General features: G+C 39.1%; 1 protein-coding gene across 1 annotated transcript in view; it reads right to left on the minus strand.

Annotated features, from left to right (window-relative positions):
- Positions 1-8,200: 8,200 nt before the first annotated feature.
- The window catches only part of SPON1 (spondin 1), a 181,533-nt gene continuing 165,067 nt past the window's right edge, over positions 8,201-24,666 (minus strand). The window contains exons 8-16 of the mRNA XM_058829221.1: positions 19,365-19,566; positions 18,046-18,186; positions 17,636-17,711; positions 17,018-17,200; positions 16,541-16,711; positions 15,311-15,478; positions 14,307-14,471; positions 12,636-12,899; positions 8,201-11,944 (exon numbers count right to left, since the gene is read on the minus strand). Of these exons, the coding sequence (XP_058685204.1) occupies positions 11,781-11,944; positions 12,636-12,899; positions 14,307-14,471; positions 15,311-15,478; positions 16,541-16,711; positions 17,018-17,200; positions 17,636-17,711; positions 18,046-18,186; positions 19,365-19,566 (1,534 nt within the window). The 3' untranslated portion in view covers positions 8,201-11,780. The remainder of the gene's footprint in view (positions 11,945-12,635; positions 12,900-14,306; positions 14,472-15,310; positions 15,479-16,540; positions 16,712-17,017; positions 17,201-17,635; positions 17,712-18,045; positions 18,187-19,364; positions 19,567-24,666) is intronic.

Consider the following 24,666-nt stretch of genomic DNA (forward strand, 5'->3'; position numbering starts at 1 on the left):
TTTCATAATTATGTTGCTCATTAATAATATTCACAGCTGCATTTAATCCAGAATGAAGCCACTGCCATGCACAAGCCCCATTAAAGGGCAGAGAGAGAGATGTTGAGCAGCTGAAGAGATGGCTCACATATGGCAGAAAATCAACAATGATTCAGCCAGAAACCTCTCCAGAAAATATTATGGGGCAAAAAAAGTCACGTTTTAAATAAATAGAATCACACAAATGTCCACTGTCCAGACGTTACACAGATTTAGCAGCCGGCACTTGGATGACTGCAGCCTAACTCAGTCTGATCTTTAGACAACCGATTTTGTTCTTTTGGCAAACTGGATAAGAATGTAATAGCTAAAATCACCTTTAATGGCAAACATAAATTCAGAGTTGCACATGTAAAAAGTATTGGGCAAATCTGGAAATTAATTAACTGGGAGCATTGAAAGGGTATGAGTGTCAGGGAGTGAGGCTGAAATGTCAACTTCCAGCAGCTTTTCCTGTGAGTACTGAGAACATTTTCCCCTTTTTTCCCTTGGCTTTTGGTGATTTTTAGTAGAACATTTCTCACATTTTTTCCCTTGGCTTTTGGTGATTTCTTATAGAACTTTTTCCCCCTTTTCCCCTTGGCTTTTGGTGATTTTTACTGGAACATTTTTCCCCTTTTTTCCCTTGGCTTTTGGTGATTTTTAGTAGAACATTTTTCCCCTTTTTCCCCTTGGCTTTTCGTGATTTTTGTATAGAACTTTTCCCCCCCTTTTCCCCTTGGCTTTTGGTGATTTTTAGTAGAACATTTTTCCCCTTTTTTTCCCTTGGCTTTTAGTGATTTCTTATAGAACTTTTTCCCCTTTTTTTCCCTTGGCTTTTGGTGATTTTTGTATAGAACTTTTTCCCCCCTTTTCCCCTTGGCTTTTGGTGATTTTTAGTAGAACTTTTTCCCCTTTTCTCACTTGGCTTTTGGCGATTTCTTATAGGACTTTTCCCTCTTTTTTCCCTTGGCTTTTGGTGATTTTTAGTAGAACATTTTCCCCCTTTTCCCCTTGGCTTTTGGTGATTTTTAGTAGAACATTTTCCCCCTTTTTTCCCTTGGCTTTTGGTGACTTTTACTAGAACATTTTTCCCCTTTTTTCCCTTGGCTTTTGGTGATTTCTTATAGAACTTTTTCCCCCTTTTTTCCCTTGGCTTTTGGTGATTTTTAGTAGAACATTTTTCCCCTTTTTTCCCTTGGCTTTTAGTGATTTCTTATAGAACTTTTTCCCCCTTTTTCCCTTGGCTTTTGGTGATTTTTAGTAGAACATTTTCCCCTTTTTTCCCTTGGCTTTTGGTCATTTTTTTTATAGAACTTTTTCCCCTTTTCCCCCTTGGCTTTTGGTGATTCCTTATAGAACTTTTTCCCCCTTTTCTTCTTTGGTTTTGGTGAAAAGTTTTATAGAACTTTTTCCCCCTTTTTCCCTTGGCTTTCGGTGATTTTTAGTAGAACATTTTCCCTTTTTTTTTCCCTTGGTTTTTGGTGATTTTTAATAGAACTTTTCCCCCTTTTTTCCCTTGGCTCTTGGTGATTTTTAGTGCTTCCATGAGTTCCAGAAGAAGTGTTGGACAGGTGTAACTTATCAGATAGAGAAGAGCACAACCATTAATCACCGAGCAGGAGCCTGGGCAGGGAGGCAGAGTGCACTGTCTGCCAAGCCCTTTTCTGCAGATTTCTTGATAACAATATTAAGATTGATCACACACTGCTGATCTTTCAGGTGATGGGAGCTAACCTGCTTTTAAAAGGGGTTAATTCGCAATTTCACTGTACCAAACAGAGATAATGTAATGCAATTTGCTAACAGGATTCCAAACATGTGTAACCTTAACCCTGTTTTGGGAAGAAAGTATGGCCAATTCTCTTTGTCAGCCCTCTTTTTCTACAGGGAAAGATCCTTTTTTGGAGAGGTTTTCAGATATTATTATTATTATCATTATCATTATTATCATTATTATTGTTATTATTACACTGAAAAAATACAAAGGTGCAAAGAAAAGTGTAAAGATTTATTACATAATCTACATACCAGAGAACAATTCCTGATCCAACCCACTCCCAGGCAGGCAAAAGAAAAATTAGGAGAAGAAATCATTGACAATTACAAATGAATTCTTTACAAATGAATTCTTTACAAATGAATTCTTTACAAATGAATTCTTTACAAATGAATTCTTTACAAATGAATTCTCTCTGCTAAATCCTGCTACAATGCATGGTGGGGTATAAAAATTAATTGTGAGCAAAGCAATGCCTGTTGATCTGAGAGACCTTTTCCAATGTAAACAATTCAATGTTTCTGTGTTCTCATAAATTAATTATTGAAATACCTGAACAATCCTACCTATGTTTGAAATTGGTACTGTGACATAAAATCTTAGATTAATGCTCACATGATCAGAAAGTAGATTTTGAAGGGGGAAAGTGTTAAGGAGAAAGTGTGGATGTTAATTTATAGTAGTCATAGCAACCTAGTTCTTGCTTTTGTAGCGCTCTGGTCTTGCTGGATTTGAGGGGAGGGAAGAGGGACTGGGTTTTGTTGTGTCACAAGCAGAGTTTGCTCTGCTGACAGTGTGCTTTGCTCTGGTTTTTCTGTAGTTCTGTCCCCCAGCTCCCACTTGCTCCATCATAATCCCCCCATGCCATCAGGAGCAGCTCAGGGAAGACAATAAACCGAGAGGAGCACTTTGAAAAGAGAGGGCTGAGCAATCCATTTCCTGCTGTTATTTATGGGATTCAGTTCCAAGGCCTGGCTCTTCCAGAATACTCAGCAAGAGGTTTCAGGTGTCTGAAGCTGTCGGTGCAGGGATGCTCTGTGGGTCTCCTGCCTAAAGCTTAAAGTGTGACAATATTGATGGTTTTAACAGCTCAGGTTCCTTTTGGGATCCACTCCAAAGTGGCTTTGCTGCAGAGTGCTGTGTTTAAGAGAAGACAAACCTTGCTCTCGGGGGATGTGGCTCTTTAGGATGTGTAAGGAGTCGGTTCCAAGTCAGAGTTGGGATCAGCAGGGGTCTGAAGGGCTGCCCTGCCTCCAGCCCCATCCTCTCGCCGTGCCCTGCATCCTTGGGTTTGCCCAAAACCATCGGTGCCAAAAGGGCTCTGCTGTTCCATGGGGAGCTCTTCCTGCTGCTGCTCATCCCCCAGCACTGCCTGAGCCTCTGCTGGAGCGTGGGAGGCTGGGGAAGAGCTCAGCATCCTTTATTTCGGGTGGAAAAGCTGCTCTGGTGCTGCCGCCTGCAGCTCAGCGCGGCTCCAGCCTGGGCTGGACACTCGGGTTGCGTTGTGTGCACATCTCTCTTCTGGACACAGCTCCAAGCTGCTCCTTGAAGGAATTCAAGGTGTTAATCTGAATTAATTTCTTTCCTGGAATGAATTAGGCACACAAATGGTGCACTTTGACAGGTACAGCTGAGTTGTCCCCACTTAGAGAAGGTGTTCCACCCCCTGAAATGCCAAAATCCGTCTGAGAGCAAACTTCTTCAGGAAGGAAAACTATTTATTACAAATGCACTTAAAATTGTAGAAAATAGAAACACCAAGCTCCATACCCAATAATTTATTTAATTAATTATTATTTTTTAATAGTACTTTAGAATAAATGCAGCACAATACAAAAAAAAAAAATGTATTTTCTAGCAATACAAATTCAGTGATTCAAACCCATTTCCAAGGTGTCCTGTTATCCCCACGGCCAAAAAGGAATTTATGGAAATACAGCTCTGCTCACAAATTACTGCTTCAACAACTTTGCCCTTCTGGAAATGCAGTAGGCAGGATGCTCTCTGTAAACCAGTAAATAAATATTCAACTAATGGTCTAAATATAAACTGAATAAAGAAATCTTGCTGAGAAATCTATTATTTTAAAAGAATATTGAATTGGCTGGCAGTTATATTTTTATATTTTAAACACCAAAATAAGGAAATCAGCATTATTTTGGTAGTTCTTAAAATAAAAATGTTAGGAGTATTCTTTGAGAATTCTGTGTTGTAATTACCAGTGAAAATTTGTATTTCAATTAGCAGAGCAATGTCTTTTACAAATTAGAATTAGTTGTCAACAGGTACTTGGAATAATATATAATAACCTGTTGCACCTATTGAAAATTGAAATTGTGATATATTTTTTTCCCCAACTGACAAAAATAGAATAAATAATATTTAATAATTTATCTTTTTTAATAAAGAGCTTGAAATGTTCTGCTTTGTTAGGTGACTCATGCAGAAACCTTTTCCAAATTACGTAAAAATAGACAAGGCTGTTGTTCCTTGACTTGTAAGACCGTTCTAATTTTAAAATGTACTTTAGTGTGAATAGAGAGAAAAACCTGTTTTGAAATCATTAGCTCATGTGAAATTAAATAATACATTTAAACTTTTCCATTTCTAGATTGGTACTCACATATGAAATTTTTTTCAAGTTTTGTTTAACCTCCAAAAAGTTGAATTTTTTAAGGTTTATTTTCCCATTCCTGATTCAGAGCTATAAAAACTTTCGGGGAGCAGTGACTGAGTGCCTGTCCAAAGCCTGAAATCCCTGCTGGACACAGCCCAGCCTCTGCTCCCTCGTGGTTTGGTTCCAGCTGGGATGTTTTGGATGGAATCCATCCAGGAGGGCAGGGAGCTGATCCCCCTGCATCACTTGGACATGGCCTGGATGGAAAAAGCATTGCAGATTTTCTTATATTTGCATTATTTACAATAAAAGCAGGCGGTGTTTTGCTGTTTAACGATCATTGCACATGGCACAGTAACTCCTCTTGGGTGGTCAGAGGCACAGGACATGTGTCCTTATCTCTGATACTGGCTCTGACACACAAGAAAACACTGAATTTCATATTACACCATGGAAACAACTGTTAAAGTCATATAAAAAAAATAGTAAGAGTGTGAGTGTGTAAGTTAGAGAGTTTCTTGAGTCACTGGGTGAAACAGTTAAAGGTTTAAGCTCTTTTTAAAAACAAAAAGACAAGATGGAGGATTTAAGGTGTTGTCTCTTCTTCCTTATTCTTTCTTCTTCATCTTCTTCTCCTGGGGGTTTTTGGGTAGCAATGAGTGATTGGATAGAGAATGCTGCAGTGCAGCACACAGGTGTTGGGTCATTGGGTCACTAAGGAAAATAATTTACTTGGCATCTGTTAATTGGGTAAATAGACATACAAAATACCTTGAAGAAGATCTTTGTTGGCCATTTTGCACCTTTCTATCTCAGTGCACACAGCTCCTTGTACCTTTTATCCATGTAATGCAGATAACAGAAGAATAAATAATGAGTCTGAACAAGAGGAAACTTCCTCTCCCTCATCAATCTCAGTCCTGTGATAAAGAACCCAACCACCAATGTCCCATCAGGACAGCTCTCCACAAACACAACATTTCCTGCAAGCTTTTCAAGGAGAAAATAACCCCAAACTTTCCAGACCTGTAAGCTCTGCTTGACCTGAGCACAGAAGAGATTTTGTGTAGGAGAACTTTGTGATGGAGCTGCCCATTGAAATCAAATCAAGCAGGAGAACGGGGCTGCATTTCTCTGCACAGCTTGTAGTGACTCCTTCAGCTTTCTCAGCAGTTCTAAACGCTTTCCACCTCAAAAATCCTTATCTCTATACAATATCAGGGAATAAAATAATGTCACCACAACTATCAGAGGTGCTTTGCTGCCTCAACACAGGAAACTTTGCCCGAGAAGAAATCAGGTGATGCTCTGCACACACAGGTTGCTCACTTGGGGTTTATATTTCGTCAGGTTTTGTGGGTTTTTCTGTTGTTTGGTTATTTTTTTACCCTGCACACAGCTGTCTGTGTTGGTTTCCAGTGCCATCTAGTGGGATGTGGTTTTATTTCTGCAATAAAGCCGTTTCAAGCCTTTTTGTGCATGAATGTGTTGCTTCCTCTCAATTCGCTGCTGTGTCCTCCAGGAATGATCCATTTACAGATATTTATCCTCTTTTCTGAGCCTGTAAACTGGAAGCTGAAACGTAACAAAAAAGTATGGAACTCTATGTTTGCAAGTAGATTGACAAAAGTTTCTTTTCCTTCAGTGAAGACATTCGAGTAAGAGTGCAAATATTTTGATTTTTTTAAATAGTGCAGCTGCTTGTTTGCTCTGGGAGCACTTTTTCTATTCTTGTGCATCTTTCTTTCTGTGTATTTTTTTTAGATAAGCACTATAAAATTCTATTTTACCATTCATAACCTTTCATGCACTTTCAAATCAAATTTTTCCATTTATAATCTAACTCTGTGTTTTTTAGATGCTGTTTTGGTTCCCTCTCTGCCCAAGTGGTTTTAAGGATACTGTAAGTAAAAATCTTTTTTTTTCCCCTTTTAACTTCTGACTTACATGGATAAAATAAAATGTGATACCTGCAGGTTTAAGAGTAAAGTGTGGGATCTGTTATTTATGTTTTCATCAGCTGTTGGCCCAACTCCCCTGGCTTATCAAAAGGTGTAAATCCTAACCCCAGCCTCATTAGTTGGATCTGGGGAGGTTACTTGAGGAGATTTTGGAAATGTATATAAAACATATCATTAAAAAGACCTATCTCAAAATACCCTGCCATGAAAAGGAAGCAAACCGTGAGTTATAAGAGTTACAATTAATTAATAATATAATTATAATGAAATTAAAATTAAAATTACATTAAAATTGAAATTAAATTTAAATTAAAATTACATTAAAATTAAAATTAAAATAAAATAAAAATAAAATTAAATTAAAAATAAAATAAAATTTAAATTTAAATTCCAGTGAGGAAGATGAGGATGCAGAGCTCCCAGCATTCACATTTTAGGTGAATTAAGAGCCCTGGAGCAGGAGTGAGAGCTGTCCTTGCCTGCTGAGCAGTTCCTGTGCCCATCAGTCATGGCACAAACTCTTGTGGCTTTTGGAAGCCACAATTGCTCTGTTTTGCACAGCACCACGTGAGAAAGTGTTGCAATAAAAATATGAAATGGGTTTGCACGGGGAGAAAAGAGCACTAAAGTGCCTTAAATCAAAAGTTTAGGGGTTTTGGAGTATTTCAGTTGCTACCTCCAGCTTCTCCTCAACCTGGTTGCACTTCAGTTTTGGGATGGAGAGGTTTTTTTTGGGAACACATTGGTCATTTTTAGCTGGCTGAAATTCCAGGCAATTGGATTTCTAGAGCAGCAGCTTTGCTGTGTGGCCACCCTCACCTCCACTATTTCTGGGGGAAAAAAAAAAATGGAGTTTTTTACTCACAGCATCCTTAAAACCACTTGGGCAGTGAGGGAACCAAAGCAGTGTCTAGAAAACACAGAGTTAGGTTAGAAATAGGAAAATTTGAAAGTGGTCTATGCCATGATTTCAAAGTGCATGAAAGGTTATGAATGGTAAAATAGAATTTTATCGTACTTACTTAAAGAAGATACACAAAAAAAAAGGTTTACAAGAATTAGCAGTGGCACGCTCAGACCAGCAGTGCCCCAAAACTGTTCTCCAGTAGCACAAAAGATTAGTTGAAAAATCTTCTTGAAAGATTTTATTTTTCTTTTTTATTTATATTTATCATATTTGTATTTGTATATATTTGTATTTGTATATATTTATATTTATAATATTTTCATTTATATTCATATCTATATCTATACATGTCTATATTTGTATATATTTATTTATATTTATATTCATATTTATATATATATTTCTATATCTGTATATATTTATTTATATTTATATTTATATTCATATTTATATTTACATTTATATTTACATTATTTATTTTATTATATTTATTATATTTATTATATTTATATATTTATTATTATTATTTATATTATTATTTATTTATTTTATTATTTATATTTATATTAAGATGTATTATTTTTCCTTTCATGCACCACCAGGCTTTAAAATGTGCTCTTTTAAATATTTTATCTTTTATTAAAAAACCGACAATGGTGACAAAATACACATGAAAGTAATAAACAAATACATTCTGTGATGTTCCTAATTACCCTGTGATTTCAAACAACAAACTATTTGACAAGGACCTTGATGCAAACAACTTCCAAGTGGAAAGAATGACTGGTTCTCGATATCCTGTTACCTTGAACAGGAGTAAAATGTAAAGAACATAATTCATATTAATACTTTTTTTTTTTTTTGGTGTAGATAATCATATTATTTGAACAGAATCTCATACAGGTGTAAAATTCATAGTAAAGATGTCTTTATTCCAAAATAATAATAATAATAATAATAATAATATAATATAATAATAATAATAATGTGTTAGGCAGACAGCTACAAAACATCTACACAAGACTTTGGTAAGAAATGTTCATGGTAGCTTTTTCATAATTCCACAGCAAACAAAAACAACAAAGGAAATCTAAAAAATGCAATCAAACATAAATTTGTTTAACTCATGTGTCGCACAAACAGAGTCCTACTGTACATTTGTTAAGCCCCTAACGTTTCTTTTTTTAATTATGTGTAAAGATTCTATCGTTTGTATATTAGAAAAAAAATTACACACAATGCTAAGATCTGGTAGTTGAGGTCTACAAAACTGGTGTGACATCTGTGCTTTGAGTTCAGCAGGATTACCCAGGACATCAGAACTTTTACTGACTGACAACCAGTGCCTATTTCACTACTAGAAACTTTACAGTAACAATGCAAGACTTCTACATATTGTATATCAGAGCTTTTCCTTTTCCTTTTATTTATTTTTCTGAATAGAAAATCAACCTCTTATTTTTTTTTCTACGTTTGTTTTTTGTTCGTGTTTATTTTTTTCTTTTTTTTTTTTTTTTTACAAAATGTAACAAGCCTAAATGTTTCTCTTGTATCAAGTTAGAAGAAAGATGAGTGATCTTTAAAAGGCTTCAACAGCAACACAAATGTGAAGAAGAGCTGAACGCTAAGCAGGAGTGGTCACAAATTTTCTGAGCCTCTCATTTCATCTATAACAAGGTGGGGGGAAAAAAAGCGATTTGCAACATTCAGAACTTTAATGAGCCTAAGAGAAATGACTGGAAATCACACTGAAGAGCCTTCTAAGAGAGAAAGAAAAAACAAAAAAAAAGAGGATGTGGAGAAGCAAATTAGTGAGAAGCACAGAGAAAGGAATGCCAGATTGTTTAAATGGGATTTTGTGGGCATGTTCAGAAAGGTGTTGTATGTTCTCTAAAAGTGTATTTGGACTACGTGGCCTTTGGCAAAGGGAGTATTTAGTAGACAAAACAGCTTGATGGATGGGAACAGATGTGAAAATGAAAATGCAACACTAGGTTTCATTGATTATTTGCTGAGACAGGAGCAGTTTTGCAAGATAAGCTTGAACAAGTGCTAAGGGTTGACGAGATAAATCCAGTTCCTCAACTCAGCAAGTTTTTCCCTTCAGGAGAAACTTCTGCTCCCTCTTCCCCAGGCTCACAGACCCTTCAGGGCCTTTAAAAGCTCTCTGTCACACATTTTATGGCCCAAGATTGCTTTTCTGAGTGAGTGGCCTCAGCTGGGACACCTCTGTCAGCTCAGCCAGAGATGTGGCTCTGTCCTGGCTGAGCCCCTGGCATTGCTCTTTGTGGCCTTCCTCTGCAGTTTCTCCACCCAAAATATGCTCAGCTGGTCACTCCTCCATTCCTACATCATTCAGCTGGGGTTTTCTTTTGTTGGGTTTTCTTTATTTTTGGTCATAAAAGTGAAATGTGAGGTCCTAAATGCGTTAGTGAGGGACTTGCTGCTATGCTGTAATGGCAGTGCTGCAGAGACATAAACTGCACGATTTTGGAGCAGGCACAAGGAGGCAAACTATCTGAATGAACATTATTGAGTGAGCCAAGCTGTGCAAAAAGTAAAATGTTTGGTTTTAGCATTAAACTTTGTTGTACTCTTTTTTTTTTTCCCTCCTGGTTTGGTTGGCTATGGGTGTGCACCCATTTCATTCAGCAGCAGCAGGAAAAGGCTTGCACTGCCGTTGGTTCCATTATTTCCCCGGCCTTTCCTTCATCCCAAACCCACAGAAAGCAGCAAAATACCTCGAGAGGGAGTGGGATGTGATGGCTGTGGAAGTCCTGAGCAGCCCTTGCAGTGTTCAGTGGAGAAATGCTGATGGAATTAGTGCCAGCAGCCCAACGAGCCTGTTCAGGTACGGAGGATCCCCAGGGTGGTGGTGAAGATGAACAGCTCAGAGGGTTGTGGTGCACAGCAATATTTCAAACTCAGCTGCCTCAGGGTAGTGACCAAGTGTTAAGGAAGTGAATAAATTACTTCAGGCTGCTTTAGAGGCCATTAAAAAAAAAAAAAAAACAAACACAAACATTCTCTCCATTCATTTCTCTCAAGCTTAAGAGTCAGCATCAACAATCTTTATTTTCAGTGCTTTGTTCTTACTCCTGTAGAGACACAGGGGTATGCTGCCTTGCCTGGACCAAAAGCTAATCCATCACCTTCCCCTCTAAATGCTAAATTATTACAGGAAAATAAAATTACAAGAGAATTTTGTATTCCAATAGCAAGTGGGGCCCAAGGGTCTCCCTGATTACACTTGACTGTGTAGGGATGAGAGCTAAATTCTGCAGGAGCTGGGGTAAAATAGCAATTAGAAGAGTGAGAAGGTATTTTCTATTCTCAGGTAGTTTTTTAATCACTGAAGTAGTCAGGGAGGATATTTAACCTGGCTAGGATAGCCACAAATGGGTAATTCTCACAAATTAAGCAATTTTTAGATTGTCCTGTACTCTGAGTAAAAGAAGACAGAAATGACACTGCTGTAAACATATTCTTTGCCAATCTATATTTGTTAATTTTTTAAAAGGCTGTCATTGCTTCCTTTCAGAGTCTCATTTCACTTTTAAGGGATGCATGAGAGCCTGGCTTACCTTTGCTCTACCATTTTTGTTTTATTATAAACCTGTCTCCCTCTCCACCTGTGAATAAGATCCTTGAGAAGCTGGATCTAATTTTTTAGTGTCTCTCATGTGGAAGACATCCTGTGGCAGAGCTGTTGAGATGGTCTGCAGCAATTTGTACCAGTTCTGTGTCCATTTTGGAAGGCAATGGATGGACCCAGCATGGACTGTACACATATTATGACATTGGCAGGTTTGCTTTTCTTGACTGTGATGGTGTCAGACATCACTATTGAGCTGCAAAAATTATTTCCTTTTTAAGTTTTGAAGAAAAAAGGACCTTCTTGCATGGACCACAGCATCCATGTGAAGAAAAGTGTTTAGGATTATTATTATTATTATTATTCCAATAATAACTATCAGCTCAAGCCAATAGTGTAAAAAGATAAACATGCACCTTTAATGTTATTGAACCAGCATTACTGAAATTACTCCTTGGCATAGTTGTGTAATCACAGAGGCACTGCTTTGGATTTTCAAAATCAAATCTAAAGAGAATTCCTCCCACAGATGAAACTTTCTGTCACTTAGTTTTGTTAATATGCATGCATCCCATATCTTTACAAGTGGTATTTCTACATGGCTATTCCATGTCCACAGATGTGTCTGTATTTTAGTTAAGTAACTCACCATGACTTTACTATTTTTATGCATTAAGGGCTAGCTGGAGTACCAAAGATTTACTCTCAGCATGATTCCGTGAGGAAATATTTATAAAATATTTTTCTTGCCCCAGCAAGACTAAAAAGCAAACCACACTGCAAAAAAATGAAAACTAATATACACTTTATATTTTGTTGTTGTTGTTCTAAAAAAAAAAAAAACAAACCAAGGTTGACTTTCCATTTAGCTCCGAGTGCATCACTTGGAACCTTGTGTTTTGTTAACAAGGATGGACATTACACGCTCTTAGCTCCTTTTTGTCTTTGCAGCTGGTAAACTGAGTGCTTTTGGACCTCTTCTTTACCATCATGTAGCGCTCCTGAATTCCACCTCCACAGAGTGTAGAACATTCTGTCCAAGCAGTCCATGGTTTCAGCCTACAAACTGAATAAACAGAAAAGTGATTCGGTACATTTTTAGCAGTAGAAGCCCCTGCTAAGTATAATCAAGTTGAATTTGTCAAACACTTGAAAAAGTAAAAAGAAATTTAATATCTGAATTACAAGAGACAGGTAAAATGATGAAATCGTTAAATGTCAGACAAGCACGTAGCAGTAATTCCTGTCCAGGTAATGTTAATTGTACCACAAGATTTGTTTTGTTGATTTGAGGAATCAGTACTTGATGATCCTGTCCCCCATTGGAAAAGCAGTTTGAGCAGATCTCTTGGAGCAGCCTGAGTCTGAATGACGCTCCTGAGGTGGAAATTAGTTCAGTTTTGAAATTCAGCATCAAATCCAGGAACAAGTATTTGAAATGTTTGAAGCTAACGGGCTGTGAGGATTTCCACTCAGATCTGCAGAAACTGCAGTTACACCTTTGCCAGCTGTAAACTTGAAACTTTTTCACACTTTTGTGTGGAGTAGCTAAAATATCTTTAGTGGTGGAGCATGGACAGATGTGAGCCTTTCTCCATGGTGCCCTAAGCTTAGGCAGGGTGATTTTGGTGATGGGCAAGCACCAAAAGTGGCTGTGCTTTATTGCATGGCTCAAACCTTCCCTTGACTGAAGCCCTGAAGGCACTCTCACAAATGCAGAAAAGCCATGAACACCCTAAAAGTGGTTTCACACTCACCTGGATATTGTTCACTATCTAAATTCTTCTTTGCTTGTTCACTCCTCCTTTTCTCCCGGGCCTCCTTCCAGCGCCTTTTCTCCATCCCAGCTCCCCTCAGGCACTTCCTCACCCTGCATTTTGTACGCTGGACAGTCTCAGGGCAAGCTGCTCCCCCAAACTGGGGCTCAATTTTAATCATCCTCGTCCTGATCATGTGGCCCTTGCCACAGGAGGTGTTGCACTCGGACCACTGGGACCACTCCGTCAGCTCGCAGTCGATGGCTGCAGGGAACAAGAAACACCCAAAAAATGACACAAAATCCTGAATACAGGGTCAAGGAACGCACAGATGTGCCTGATGAACTTTTACACCCCATCTACACGAGCTCCACTAAAGCCTCCAATCTCCTCAGCAATTGTTTGGAGGCTGCATGTCAAAATTTTCTGAGTTCATTTCTAGAAGTGTTATTTGACACGCTCTTCGATTGCTTCCTCAAGAGTGGTGCTGGCAGATCACTAAAATTACAAAGAACATATAAATAATTCTCCTGTGCCTTCTTCCATTTTCCCACCCATCTGTCTGTTTTGTAATGAAAAGCTGTTGAAAATTGAGTTATATTTAAAAAGAATTTGCTACCTCTGAGATCTCAGCCTTGCTTTGCTGGCAGAGTTATGCAATAAGCCATATTCACTAATACCATTATAACTTGAAAGTTTTCATCTTTCAGCACTGCTTAACACTTACAGCCCCAGTGAATAATAATCAAAATGATATTTCACATTATTAAAGAAAAGCTGAATGAGCAATTACAGTATAAAAGCCTTTTTAACCAATACTTTCTGTGAAAAATAATGTAATTTGTGATAAAACCTCATAAACCAGCTGGCAACAGGATGCCAAAAGCAATCATATCTCATTCATTCAGCAGTGCCTTAGGCTATCACACTTCACAAAGACTGAAAAGCAACTAGAAATTTGTCCTACCCAAGAAGTGAGGGATTTTAATGGAGTAAGGTAAAAAAAAAAATCTCTGCAGCTGCCTCCGCACCCTTCAGCAGCAGGTTGCAAAATGGAACCATTCAGAGGTGTATCAAAGGTGGAGAAAGCCTCTTTGCTGCCCTTCCTGAGCTAAAAGAATCACACAGGTGATTTAAACTCTCCTTCCTTCCTTCCTTCCTTCCTTCCTTCCTTCCTTCCTTCCTTCCTTCCTTCCTTCCTTCCTTCCTTCCTTCCTTCCTTCCTTCCTTCCTTCCTTCCTTCCTTCCTTCCTTCCTTCCTTCCTTCCTTCCTTCCTTCCTTCCTTCCTTCCTTCCTTCCTTCCTTCCTTCCTTCCTTCCTTCCTTCCTTCCTTCCTTCCTTCCTTCCTTCCTTCCTTCCTTCCTTCCTTCCTTCCTTCCTTCCTTCCTTCCTTCCTCCCTTCCTCCCTTCCTCCCTTCCTCCCTTCCTCCCTTCCTCCCTTCCTCCCTTCCTCCCTTCCTCCCTTCCTCCCTTCCTCCCTTCCTCCCTTCCTCCCTTCCTCCCTTCCTCCCTTCCTCCCTTCCTCCCTTCCTTCCTTCCTTCCTTCTTCCATTTTATTTTATCAATGCACAGTTGATACCCTGCCTATCCAAGAAGTGGTGATAGATGTTTGATCCATAGATTTTGACACATAAATATCCTCCTCTTCCCAGGGAATTTTCCAGACTTACGGCATTCTGGCAGCATGCATTTCTCTGCCTGCTCCAGCTCCTCATTGCAGTCTCCCAGCTCAGCAGCAGATTTCAGCATCCTCTGCCTGGTTCTCATTCCCTTCCCGCAGGTTACACTGCAGTCACTCCACTCAGACCAGGGAGAGAGCAGGCATGGGATGGTATCTGGTAGGAAATAAAAAGTTTAATAATGAGTTCTTCTTATTGACTATTTCTTACTAGAAATAAATTAGGAAGGCATACATTTTGAAAATAACACAGGTGGAGAATGTGCTATGTTTTATCTATTATCAGCCAGCTGCACTTTCTTGTCACAAGCCAAATGGTGCTGCTGAAGAAGCTGAGGAAACTTTATATCAAATTGAAAGGCTTGCTTGATTTAAATATCTTTGCTATCTTTTTCTGTATATAAGTAATGTCTCAGTGCATCTGGGGAATAAATAGTGTGAGGTGCTATGTTTCAATCATAACTCCTGTAAAAATAAAAAATAAAAACCAAGCCAAAAAGGATTTTTTGCAGTGAACAGAACTGGAAGTCAACTTAATTTAGTCTAAAAAGCGAAATTCCATATTTGATCTACAAAAAATATTTTTAAAATTATCTCTGATGAAAATTTAACATTTCCTAAGAAATTAATAATGACAGAAAGGCTGTGGCACGAAAGAAACACCTCAGTTTCTGAACTTTTCATGGGTTTAAAAGGGGAGGACATTGTTTTAGTAGTTTTATTCTAGCCTGATGGTCAAATAAAGCTCATATTGCATGACCTAGAGCTGTTCAGGTTTGCTCATACACATCACTGCATGGGTCATACAGCAACTGAACCACTGAACATTTCTTTTATTGATGCTCTCATCAATTTTCTAAGAATTTTCTCCTCATTTTAAGGAGAACAAGGAAAAGCAGCCTTGCTTCTTGTTTGGCTGTGTTTGTGTGCTGGGGCAATGTGTCAGAAATTATTCATTTCAGAGCAGGGGAGAGAGAGGAGCTCCCCGACACTCACGGCACTCGGGCATCATGCACTTCTCTGCCTCAGTGGTCTCTGCCTTGCACATGGATCCATCAGCTGGAGTCATCTTGATCATTCTGTGCCTCCTCTTCATCCCCGTGCCGCAGCTGGCGCTGCACTCGTCCCACTCGCCCCATTCAGTGACGAGGCAGCTGCTTGGAGCTGTTCAAAGAGCACAGAAAATTGTTCATGGCTGTCACAGCATCAGCTGGTGGGAAGGGACCCACAGGGGTCATCAAGTCCAACTCCTGGCTCTGCACAGAGTCACCCCCAAGAGTCACACCATGTCCCTGAGAGTGTTGTCCAAACACTTCTTGAACTCTGCCAGGCTTGGTGTTGTGACCACTGACCTGGGGACCCTGTTCCAGTGCCCAAATTTTTTATCATATCCCAGCCAAACCTCCCTGACTCATCTTCAGGCCATCCCTCGGTTCCTGTCACTGTCACCACAGAGCAGAGATCAGTGCCTGCCCCTCCTTTTCCCCTCAGCAGGAAATTGTCACTGCTCTCTGACCCCAGTCTCCTCCTCTCCAGGCAGAACAGACCCAGTGCCCTCAGCTGCTCCTCACACGGCTTCTCCTCCAAAACCTTCCCCATTCTTGAGGCCTCTGCATGTTCTCTGGTACCTTTATACCTTTTTTATACTGTGGCACCCAAACCTTCCCCAGCACTGGAGGTGAGGCTGCCCCAGCCCAGAGCAGAGCAGGACCATCCCCTCCCTTGCCCTGCTGGCCCTGCTGTGCCTGATGTCCCCAGGCCAGGGATGTCCCTGCTGGCTCAGGGCACTGCTGGCTCCCATCCAGCCTGCCAAGGACCCCCAGGTCCCTTTCCCTGGCACTGCTAGCTCCCATCCAGCCTGCCAAGGACCCCCAGGTCCCTTTCCCTGGCACTGCTCTCCAGCCTCTCCTTCCCCAATCTGTCTGTACAGGTGCAGAACCCAGCACTTGTCCTTGTTAAAATTCGTACAGTTGGTGATTGCCCATCTCTTTAATTTGTTGAGGCCTCTCTGCTTTTGAGGGAGTCAGCAGCTCCTCCCAGGTTTGGATCATCTGGGAATTTGTTTAGTATCGCTTCCAGTCTTGCATCCAAGTCATTTATTAAGGTATTGAAGAGCACAGGGCCTAAGATGGAGCTCTGTGGGACCCCAGGAAGACTCATATGAAAAATTATTTGGGCAGTTCTGCTGTTGGCTGCTGATTTTATGGAGCTGAATGAAATACTTACAGCATTCCTCATTTACAATACACTTCTCAGTCTCTTCAGTAGGCACTTTGCACATGGAGCCATCCTCGGGGAACTGCTTCACGTATCTCTCCCTGGATCTCGTTCCCATCCCGCAGGAGACGCTGCAGGGGGACCACGTAATCCAGTCAGACATCATGCAGGTGGAACCATCTGAAACACAGAGAGCATCCAGCTGTGGGGACTGACAGAGCTGTGACATTTGGGTGCAGCAGCCCTTTTATGCTGCCCTCCACGCTGTCCTCTCCTCCACCCCATCCCTCGCTCCTCTCCTGCAGATCCTGTGCACCTCATGCCCTGACACAGCTGAGATGCAGAATTCTCCACTGGCAGCTTCCACTCGTGTTCTCCAGCAATTTTCAGCTCAAGCCATATCACAGCAACCAACATGCCTGGGAACTGGAAAGGAAAAGAAACTCTACCAGGTATTCTCCTCCTCTACCTTCCTCTCTTGGTTACCTTCATCACTGCAGCCCGGACCCATGCAGGGCTGGAAGTCCTGGGTGTCAGGGCAGGGCACACTGAGGTCCAGCTGAGCTTTCAGCATTCTCTGCCTCATCCTCTTTCCCTTTTCACAGGTAGAGGAGCTGCAGGCTGACCATGGCGACCAGTTTGAGTATATGCAGGTCTCAGGGGTGTCATCTGAAAAGTGAGGAAAGGCATTAAATGTTAAAAATGGTCTTCCATTTTCTTCCCTTTTCTTGGCTGATGATTACTTTAGATCCCAATAGAATCCATTATTTCCTTCTGCATTCTATTCTCTCCGTTCTAAACCAGAAGAAAAAGAGAATTGCCAATTGCCAACTTTCTTTAGAGAAAAAAAATAAATTCAAACCCCAAAAATCTCTTTTATTGCCTTATGGTTATTGTCATCTCCTACATGCAATACATGCAATTTATTTTCTGTACAAGGGAAGGCTAATAGAAGAGACCAGAAGAGATGAAAAACTAAATCACTGTTTGACACTGAGTGGAATTTTTGCTCCTAAGTCAGTTTTGTACCTTATCTACAAATGGCAGCAGGGAATGGAACAAAATATAAATTATTAGTAAAGAACAAACTAATTTCAAACATACCTTCTTCTTTTTCCTCCGGTGCTAGATCTGCCACAATATCATCTATGTTGTCAGGAACGATATTGCACTGCTCCCCCTGCCAAAAAATGATTGTGAACACTGAAGAAAGGAAACTCATCCATGAGGAGTTAAACCAGTACACCGTGAGGCAGCACGGTGTCAGCAGCACCTCTTTATCTACAATTTCCTAGGCATACATAAAGAAAATCCCCGATTAAGCAGATGCAATAATTGCCAGAAGTAGGAGAAATAATACCTTAAAACAGTTTAATTTTTTTCTGCTGTTATCTTTGCTGTGGGTTGGTTAAGGAGTGTAGATTTGGAGGCAAGGGGTGAAAGAATTGATTGGTTTTTTTGGCTTACAAAGTGGATTTTTGTTTGCTTGAGAATTTTACTCATATGTACTCTACCTTTCGTGCAATTCTCTCAATGACAACTCTGGCCACCAGCTTGATAGATCCTCCTTCTGGATCATAAAATGGGCTTTGAGGGTGGTCTAAGCTTGTAAGAGGTCTGATCTTCTCCTGAGGTACTGTAGGTTTGTTAGGAGACTGCAATCAAAAAAGAAAAAAAATATGTTAGAAAAGAAACGAATATTTTCTTAATTAGCAATTAATCTGCAGAAATTAAAACTTCTCTGAAATACTAAACTGCAAAATTCCAGTGTAAAATGAACTTGGTACATTCATACTTACTGCTGTGGGGAATTGTTTTGGCTTTTTGTGGGTTTTTTTGGTTCATTTTGTTTTTTGTTGTTGGTTTTGTTTTGCTTTGCTGCAAGAAATAGTTGAAGTTTCCTGTGCCAAACAGAACGGTTGGATTGAAACAGCCCCAGACTGGAGCTGATGCAGCTGCTGATGGCACTGCTTTGGTGGGTACCTAAAGGCTTGGCTGTGACCAAACCTCTCTGTTTATTCAATAAGTGAATTTAACAGGTGAACATAAATGAGAAATTCTTTACTGTGCTGTGAGCAAGCACTGGAATGGACCACCCAGAGTGGGAGCAGAGCCTCCCTTCCTGGAGATGTTCAAGAACTTCACAGAATCCTGGAATCTCCTCTAGGATGACCCTGCTTAAATACAGAGATTGGACTTGTTGTCCTTCCTCCCAACCTTACCCATTGTCCTGTCATTCTGAATATTGTCACACCAGTGCTGATGCTGATGCTCAGGCAAAAACAACCGACAGTGAAGTATAGTTAAAGGAATTCTATTTCATTTTAAGGAAAATTTTTAACAGAGTAAAAAATACAAAGACATGGGTGGCACCAGCATGGGTCAAACTGCTTTCTTCCACTGCTCTGATGTGGTATATCAGAATAAACTACAAGTAGTACCTGGATCAAACTGCCTTCTTACTTACTGCTCCATGATACATTAGAATAAACTATGAGTAGTGCATGGATCAGACTGTATTGCTACTCCACTGCTCTGATGTGATGTATCAGAAAAAAACACGGGTAGTGCATGGATCAAATTGCATTCCTACTCCACTGCTCCATGATATATCAGAATAAACTACGGGTAGTACATGGATCAGACTGCATTGCTACCCCACTGCTCTGTGATATATCAGAATAAACTACAGGTAGCACATGGATCAAATTGCATTCCTATTCCACTACTCCATGATATATCGGAATAAACCACGGGTAGTGCATGGATCAGACTGCATTGCTACTCCACTGCTCCGTGATATATGGGAATAAACCACAGGCAGTGTCCATACCTCATAGGTGACACCGCTGTCAGTGCCAGCATCCCAGGGGATCAAATCCTGCACCACTTTCTGGACCCAGCCGCAGTCCTTGGTGCAGAGATCTTCAGCAGAGAGCCCCACGTTCCAGTCGGGGCTGGGGCCCAGCATGGTGAGGAAGGACATCAGGTGCCGGTGGCGATCCACGGAAAACTCAGCAGAGGGAGCAGCTCTCCTGCAAATCCGGAGGAAGAGTGTGAAAAACTGAGCTGGGCTCGCTGCCAGAGGGAATTGAACCCAGAAAGCTCCAGCAAAAATCAAGGAGCTCTCTGCACTTGAAAGTATATATATACATTATATATATATTTAAATATATTTTAAATATATTTTAAAATATATGTATATAAATATATATTTAAATATATTTTTATATATTTTATATATGATATAATAAATATATAAATAAAATATAAAATATATATAATATATAAAGATATATATAAAAATCTATTTTATATATAATATATATATTAAATATATACATATATAATATGTATGCTTTATAGTAATATATTAATACTCTAATAGAGATGTGCAAATACAGAGCTGCAGCAGTGTGCCTATACATTAGTGGGATAATAATAATAACAATAAAAATATCTGTCAAAACACCTGCAAAAATTAGGGTTAAAATTTTTATAATACCTTGATTGCTGGGTTTCTTTTTAGCCCCCCCCACCAAAAAAAAAGGTAACAATGCCAAAAATTATTGGAAGTGCTACTGTGAGTGCAGAAAAGAACTAATTAATGGAGTTTTAATGCTCATGTAAGTGAGAGATGAGTGGTCACTGCCAGCCCTGGAGGGTTCAGCCAAGACTTTTTTGGAACACCTCTGTCATTCCCTGGGGAAGGAATCTGCTGAGTGACCCTGTGCTCTCCATGCTGACAGCAGCTCCCACATTCCTGTGCAAATGGCAATAAAATCAGCCCTGACTGGAGAAGTTTGAAAGCTTTCATAACGTTTTTCTTGTGAGCAACAACAAATGCAGAGTTATTAAAGATATTATTTTGGTAATTCTGTTCTAAATTCTGTTCTGATGTCTACGCAAATTTTCTTCAGCTACGGGACTTGGGTTAATAGAGTCAAGTCAAGGGTTTGTTGGTTTTTTTCCTTTTCAGTTTTATGCCAAAATACACTGGTTCAGAGCATCTAAAGACCACATTTATTTTAAATGTCAGACATTTTTACAGTCTTATTTGTCCTTTCTATTTTAGTTCGGTAACCAGTAATAAAGCCCATGCATGCTTAATAGTGCACAGACACTGTTCTACTGTAGTCATAAGGAGTTTGTTCTTCCTGTAAACACTTATAAAAATGTGGTATTTATTTGTGAGGTTTTATTCTGGCTCAAAGCACTCTCAGTACATTAAAAAAAGCAGAACAGCTCAAAGGCAATGATTTTTTTAGTAGTTATCACCAAGTTTCAAAAGTAAGATATCTAAAAGTTAGCGTGTTTATTTTCCCTTTAAGAGGAAAGTTAAGAAGGATTCGTTAATGTGTAAAATGTTCTTGCCACTTCTGTTCCAGAGCCTTTAGAAGTTGTTTCTTGCTGTGTAAATTATCTTACATTGAATTAAAGACTCTGAGTAGAAGAGTTGCTAAGTATTTGATGTCATTAATCCTGCTTTTCCCGGAAAGAAATGCAAATGTCTCTTTTTTTCATTAGAGATAGAAGTCTGATTTCAGTTTGTCTAATGCAAAGTCATAAAATAATGAATGACGGTATCAGCTTCTTTCAGTGAATGCAGTATCCTGAGATATTTGTCGAGCACAGAGCTGTAATTAGTCTTTAAAAGCCTATTAACTGACTTCAAGTAGCTGAAGGATTTACTGCATTATAAGGGTTTCTACAAATTCCCTATAGGAATTCTATATTTCAAACACGGTAAGAAATACACTCTAAAACTAACAGAGAGATGTGTGTTTGTGTAGCTGATCTTTAGATGGAAAATATGTCTAATATGGACATGGAAGAACATAATATCCATCATTATATTAATATAATAAATAAATGTGTGTATTTAAATGATAGCTGTATTTAAATTATAACAATATCAGTGTTGAAATTCTGTTAAGGAACACTTCAGTGTGAGAGTCACTCTGCCTCTGTGACTTTGGATGTGTTAAATATCAATAAACTTGGGCCTGACATCATTTTCCAATTCAGAGCACTTTGCCAAAAGCCACCTATCTTCTGCTCCTTTGTTAGGGCAGGTAAATAATATTATGGGCATTTTACTGTATTTTATCCTGTTATGAGACAGAAATGTGAAAATTCATACAAAAGGAAACCTGTTCTCTTCTCTTTCTTCCTCCACTCCTCTGCAGGCATTTTTATATAGTATAATAATATTGTTATATTATTATTATTATTATTATTATTATTATATCATATAATTATAAATTATATATATATATATATATATATATATATATATATATATATATATATATACATATATTATATTATAATGTCAAATGCACACAAATTTGACAAATGCTTGTAAGGAGTATGGATACAAAGTTGAACAACTTGTTTAATGTTGCCCAGCATCCAAAATCCAGAGTTCTTCCCGAGCTGCTGTAATTCAGGGGAGCAGGACAGATCAAAGGCACCACCCATAACTTCTGCCCTGCTGTAGGGATGGGCACAGACTGGGTTTATACAAGAATAAACTCTGGGGGGTTTTGTTAGATTTTTAATTATCTGACAAATTTCAGCTCTTTCCAGTATCCACATGAATGACAGATTTATGAAGCTGGCAGGAACCTAAATTCTTCCTGCATCCCTCAGCAACACATCTGCTTCAAAAACCCTTTTGTGGATCTCCATGAAGGAAACCAGTACAAAAATGTATTCAGCACACCCTAAACCCAACCTTTTTCATTTTTCATTTTTATATTGTCAACACTGTGGATGAAATAGGAATTGGATCATCTTTTTGCTCTTTAAAAATTTTAGGAAGTATTCTTCTGCAACAGGTTGAGCACATCTGGTTAAGCCCACAGGAAAGCTTGAAGTGAAAATCATTTGTGAGTTTTCTGCAGGAGACAAACGTGCCCCTTTTCCTTGCCCTGCACAAATAAATAAATAAAATAAAAAATAGATAAAATAAATAAAACCAGAGGGAAATGAGAGCTGCAGAGCAAATCCTGCACATTAGGAAAGTGCCAGGTGAGAGCCTCAGGGGCAGGGGAGCCCTGGCTCCCTGGCTGAAGCAGGCTGTACTTTTCCACTGAGCAGCCTGCTGGCAATTCCTGTCTCACAGCACAGAGTGGGATGCAGCATCCTGCATCCTAATGCTTCCCATTTCCTTTCTTTCCAGCCAGCTTCATTTTTGGTAGCATTTAGGATCTCCAGCTACAGGGATGCCATGTACTGAGCAGTGGAGGAAAATGGTCTTTTATTTTTCCTCCCTATTTTTGTGTTTTGTGGTGTTTGGGACTGTGGCTTTTTACCAGTTTCTTCTTTTTCTTTATTTGTTTTTTTTTTTTTTTCCACTTTTAAGGCTGAAAGAGCACAAACATGATTTTGCTTCACAAGTTTTCTCCCTAAGTGACAAGCTAGCTGCTATCACTGCTGGGGGTGGGGGTTAAGGAAGTCTTTGACAAAGCAACAGAAAACTCAGCTTGCTGCAAGACACATTTTTGAGTGTTGAATCAATATTGTTGTGTTCTGCTGAGGTCCACCAGAAAGGTAAGAGAGCACACATAAGGAAGGTGGTTGTGTAGAGTTGCTGAATAAAAATAGCAAAAAAAAAAAAAAAAAAAAAAAAAAAAAAAAATATTTGGCAGAATCAAACTTTGTGGTTACTTTTGGTTTAATATTTGATTAGCAAAGTAAAAGAAGTGATTAGCAAGTAAAAGAGGAAGCAAAAGGCAGCCTTAGCATATACTCTTTTTTTTTTTTTTTTTGGGTAATAAGACCATTTATAGGGTTGAAATTTGAAATTATTTCAAATAATATCTCAAACCCTATTTGAAATTAAATTCTAATTCAGGCAGTTTTATAGATTTTATACAGGGGGAAAAAAAAGCTGATATATACCATGGACTGAATAACTCTGTGCAGAGTAAATTTGCTGGAAATAGCTTACACCTCTCCAAATTTTTTCACAGAGTTGTGTTAAGTTAAAATCACCCTAACCAGATCCTTTGAGGCTGGACCCTAGATTTATTAGAGTGTACCAGGATCTGATCTCACTTGTGCCCAGGATGATGCAACAGGCTTTTCAAATGGGAAGAAAAAAGTGGAAACAGAAACCATCCTAAGTCTGATCAGAGGCAGGGGGTTGAAATCTCTGCCGTCCACATTGCCACTGCTTTTGTCTCATGGGTTCTGATGATCAGAAAACACATTTTTTCTTTTTTAATGAAGTGCTTAGCTGAATTAAATTTTGAATTAAGTGTTAAACTGAATATTTTCAGAGCTACTAAATGGACTTTCCATTCTTCCTCTAGTAAGCAAAAGCAGCATCCTTCTTTTTTTAGAGGCTTGCACCACATCTACAATTTCCAGGATGAACATTCCTGTTTACTCATCTTTGGAACCTTTTGCTATTGATACAAATAACACTGAGAGCATGGAGCACACACTTCACACCCTTGAGCTTCCTACCAGCAGCACCCACACAACCTCTCCTCTGCTGAATACACATTAAAGTCAGAACATCCTGAAAAGTGAAGTAGCTTCTAAGAAAAGAAAGGAAGAGAATTAGGATTTCAAACTGAATGGAAAACACTCTTAGAAGTCTGCAAACAGAACAAATTGGATGGAATTATTATGATGGCATCATTTAGATGATGCATTACTGAGAAAACCATTTATGAAGTGATGGAAATCCCTGCATGGACAGCAAAGTTTTATGCACAGGGATCAACACCTGAACATAAACCCAGAATTTCAGGAGGGGGAGAATCTTTAGTTCTGACTAAATGCAGGGCAGCTAAGCACTTTAACCAATGAATAATTTAAAGATGTGTGTGTCCCAAAAGGACCAGGGAAAGGAAAGCTACAATAACCTGAGCACTGAAATAACCCGAGCACTGAATCAACGAAATTTGATTGACATCCATACAAAAAGTTGAAAAGTTGAAAAGTTGAAAAGCACATTAATGCCAAGCTGTTGGTTTCTCTGAGCACCAAAACAGAGGAGGTGACAGTAGGAGTTTGGATATTTTATTTCATAGGGAAAGATTGAAGAAAGCCAGAAAACTTCTTATAGATTTAGCATTTGGACTATGAAACCCCCTACATAACAACCTCTTACCTTG

Source organism: Poecile atricapillus, chromosome 1 (assembly GCF_030490865.1).
Source record: "Poecile atricapillus isolate bPoeAtr1 chromosome 1, bPoeAtr1.hap1, whole genome shotgun sequence".
NCBI lineage: Eukaryota > Metazoa > Chordata > Aves > Passeriformes > Paridae > Poecile > Poecile atricapillus.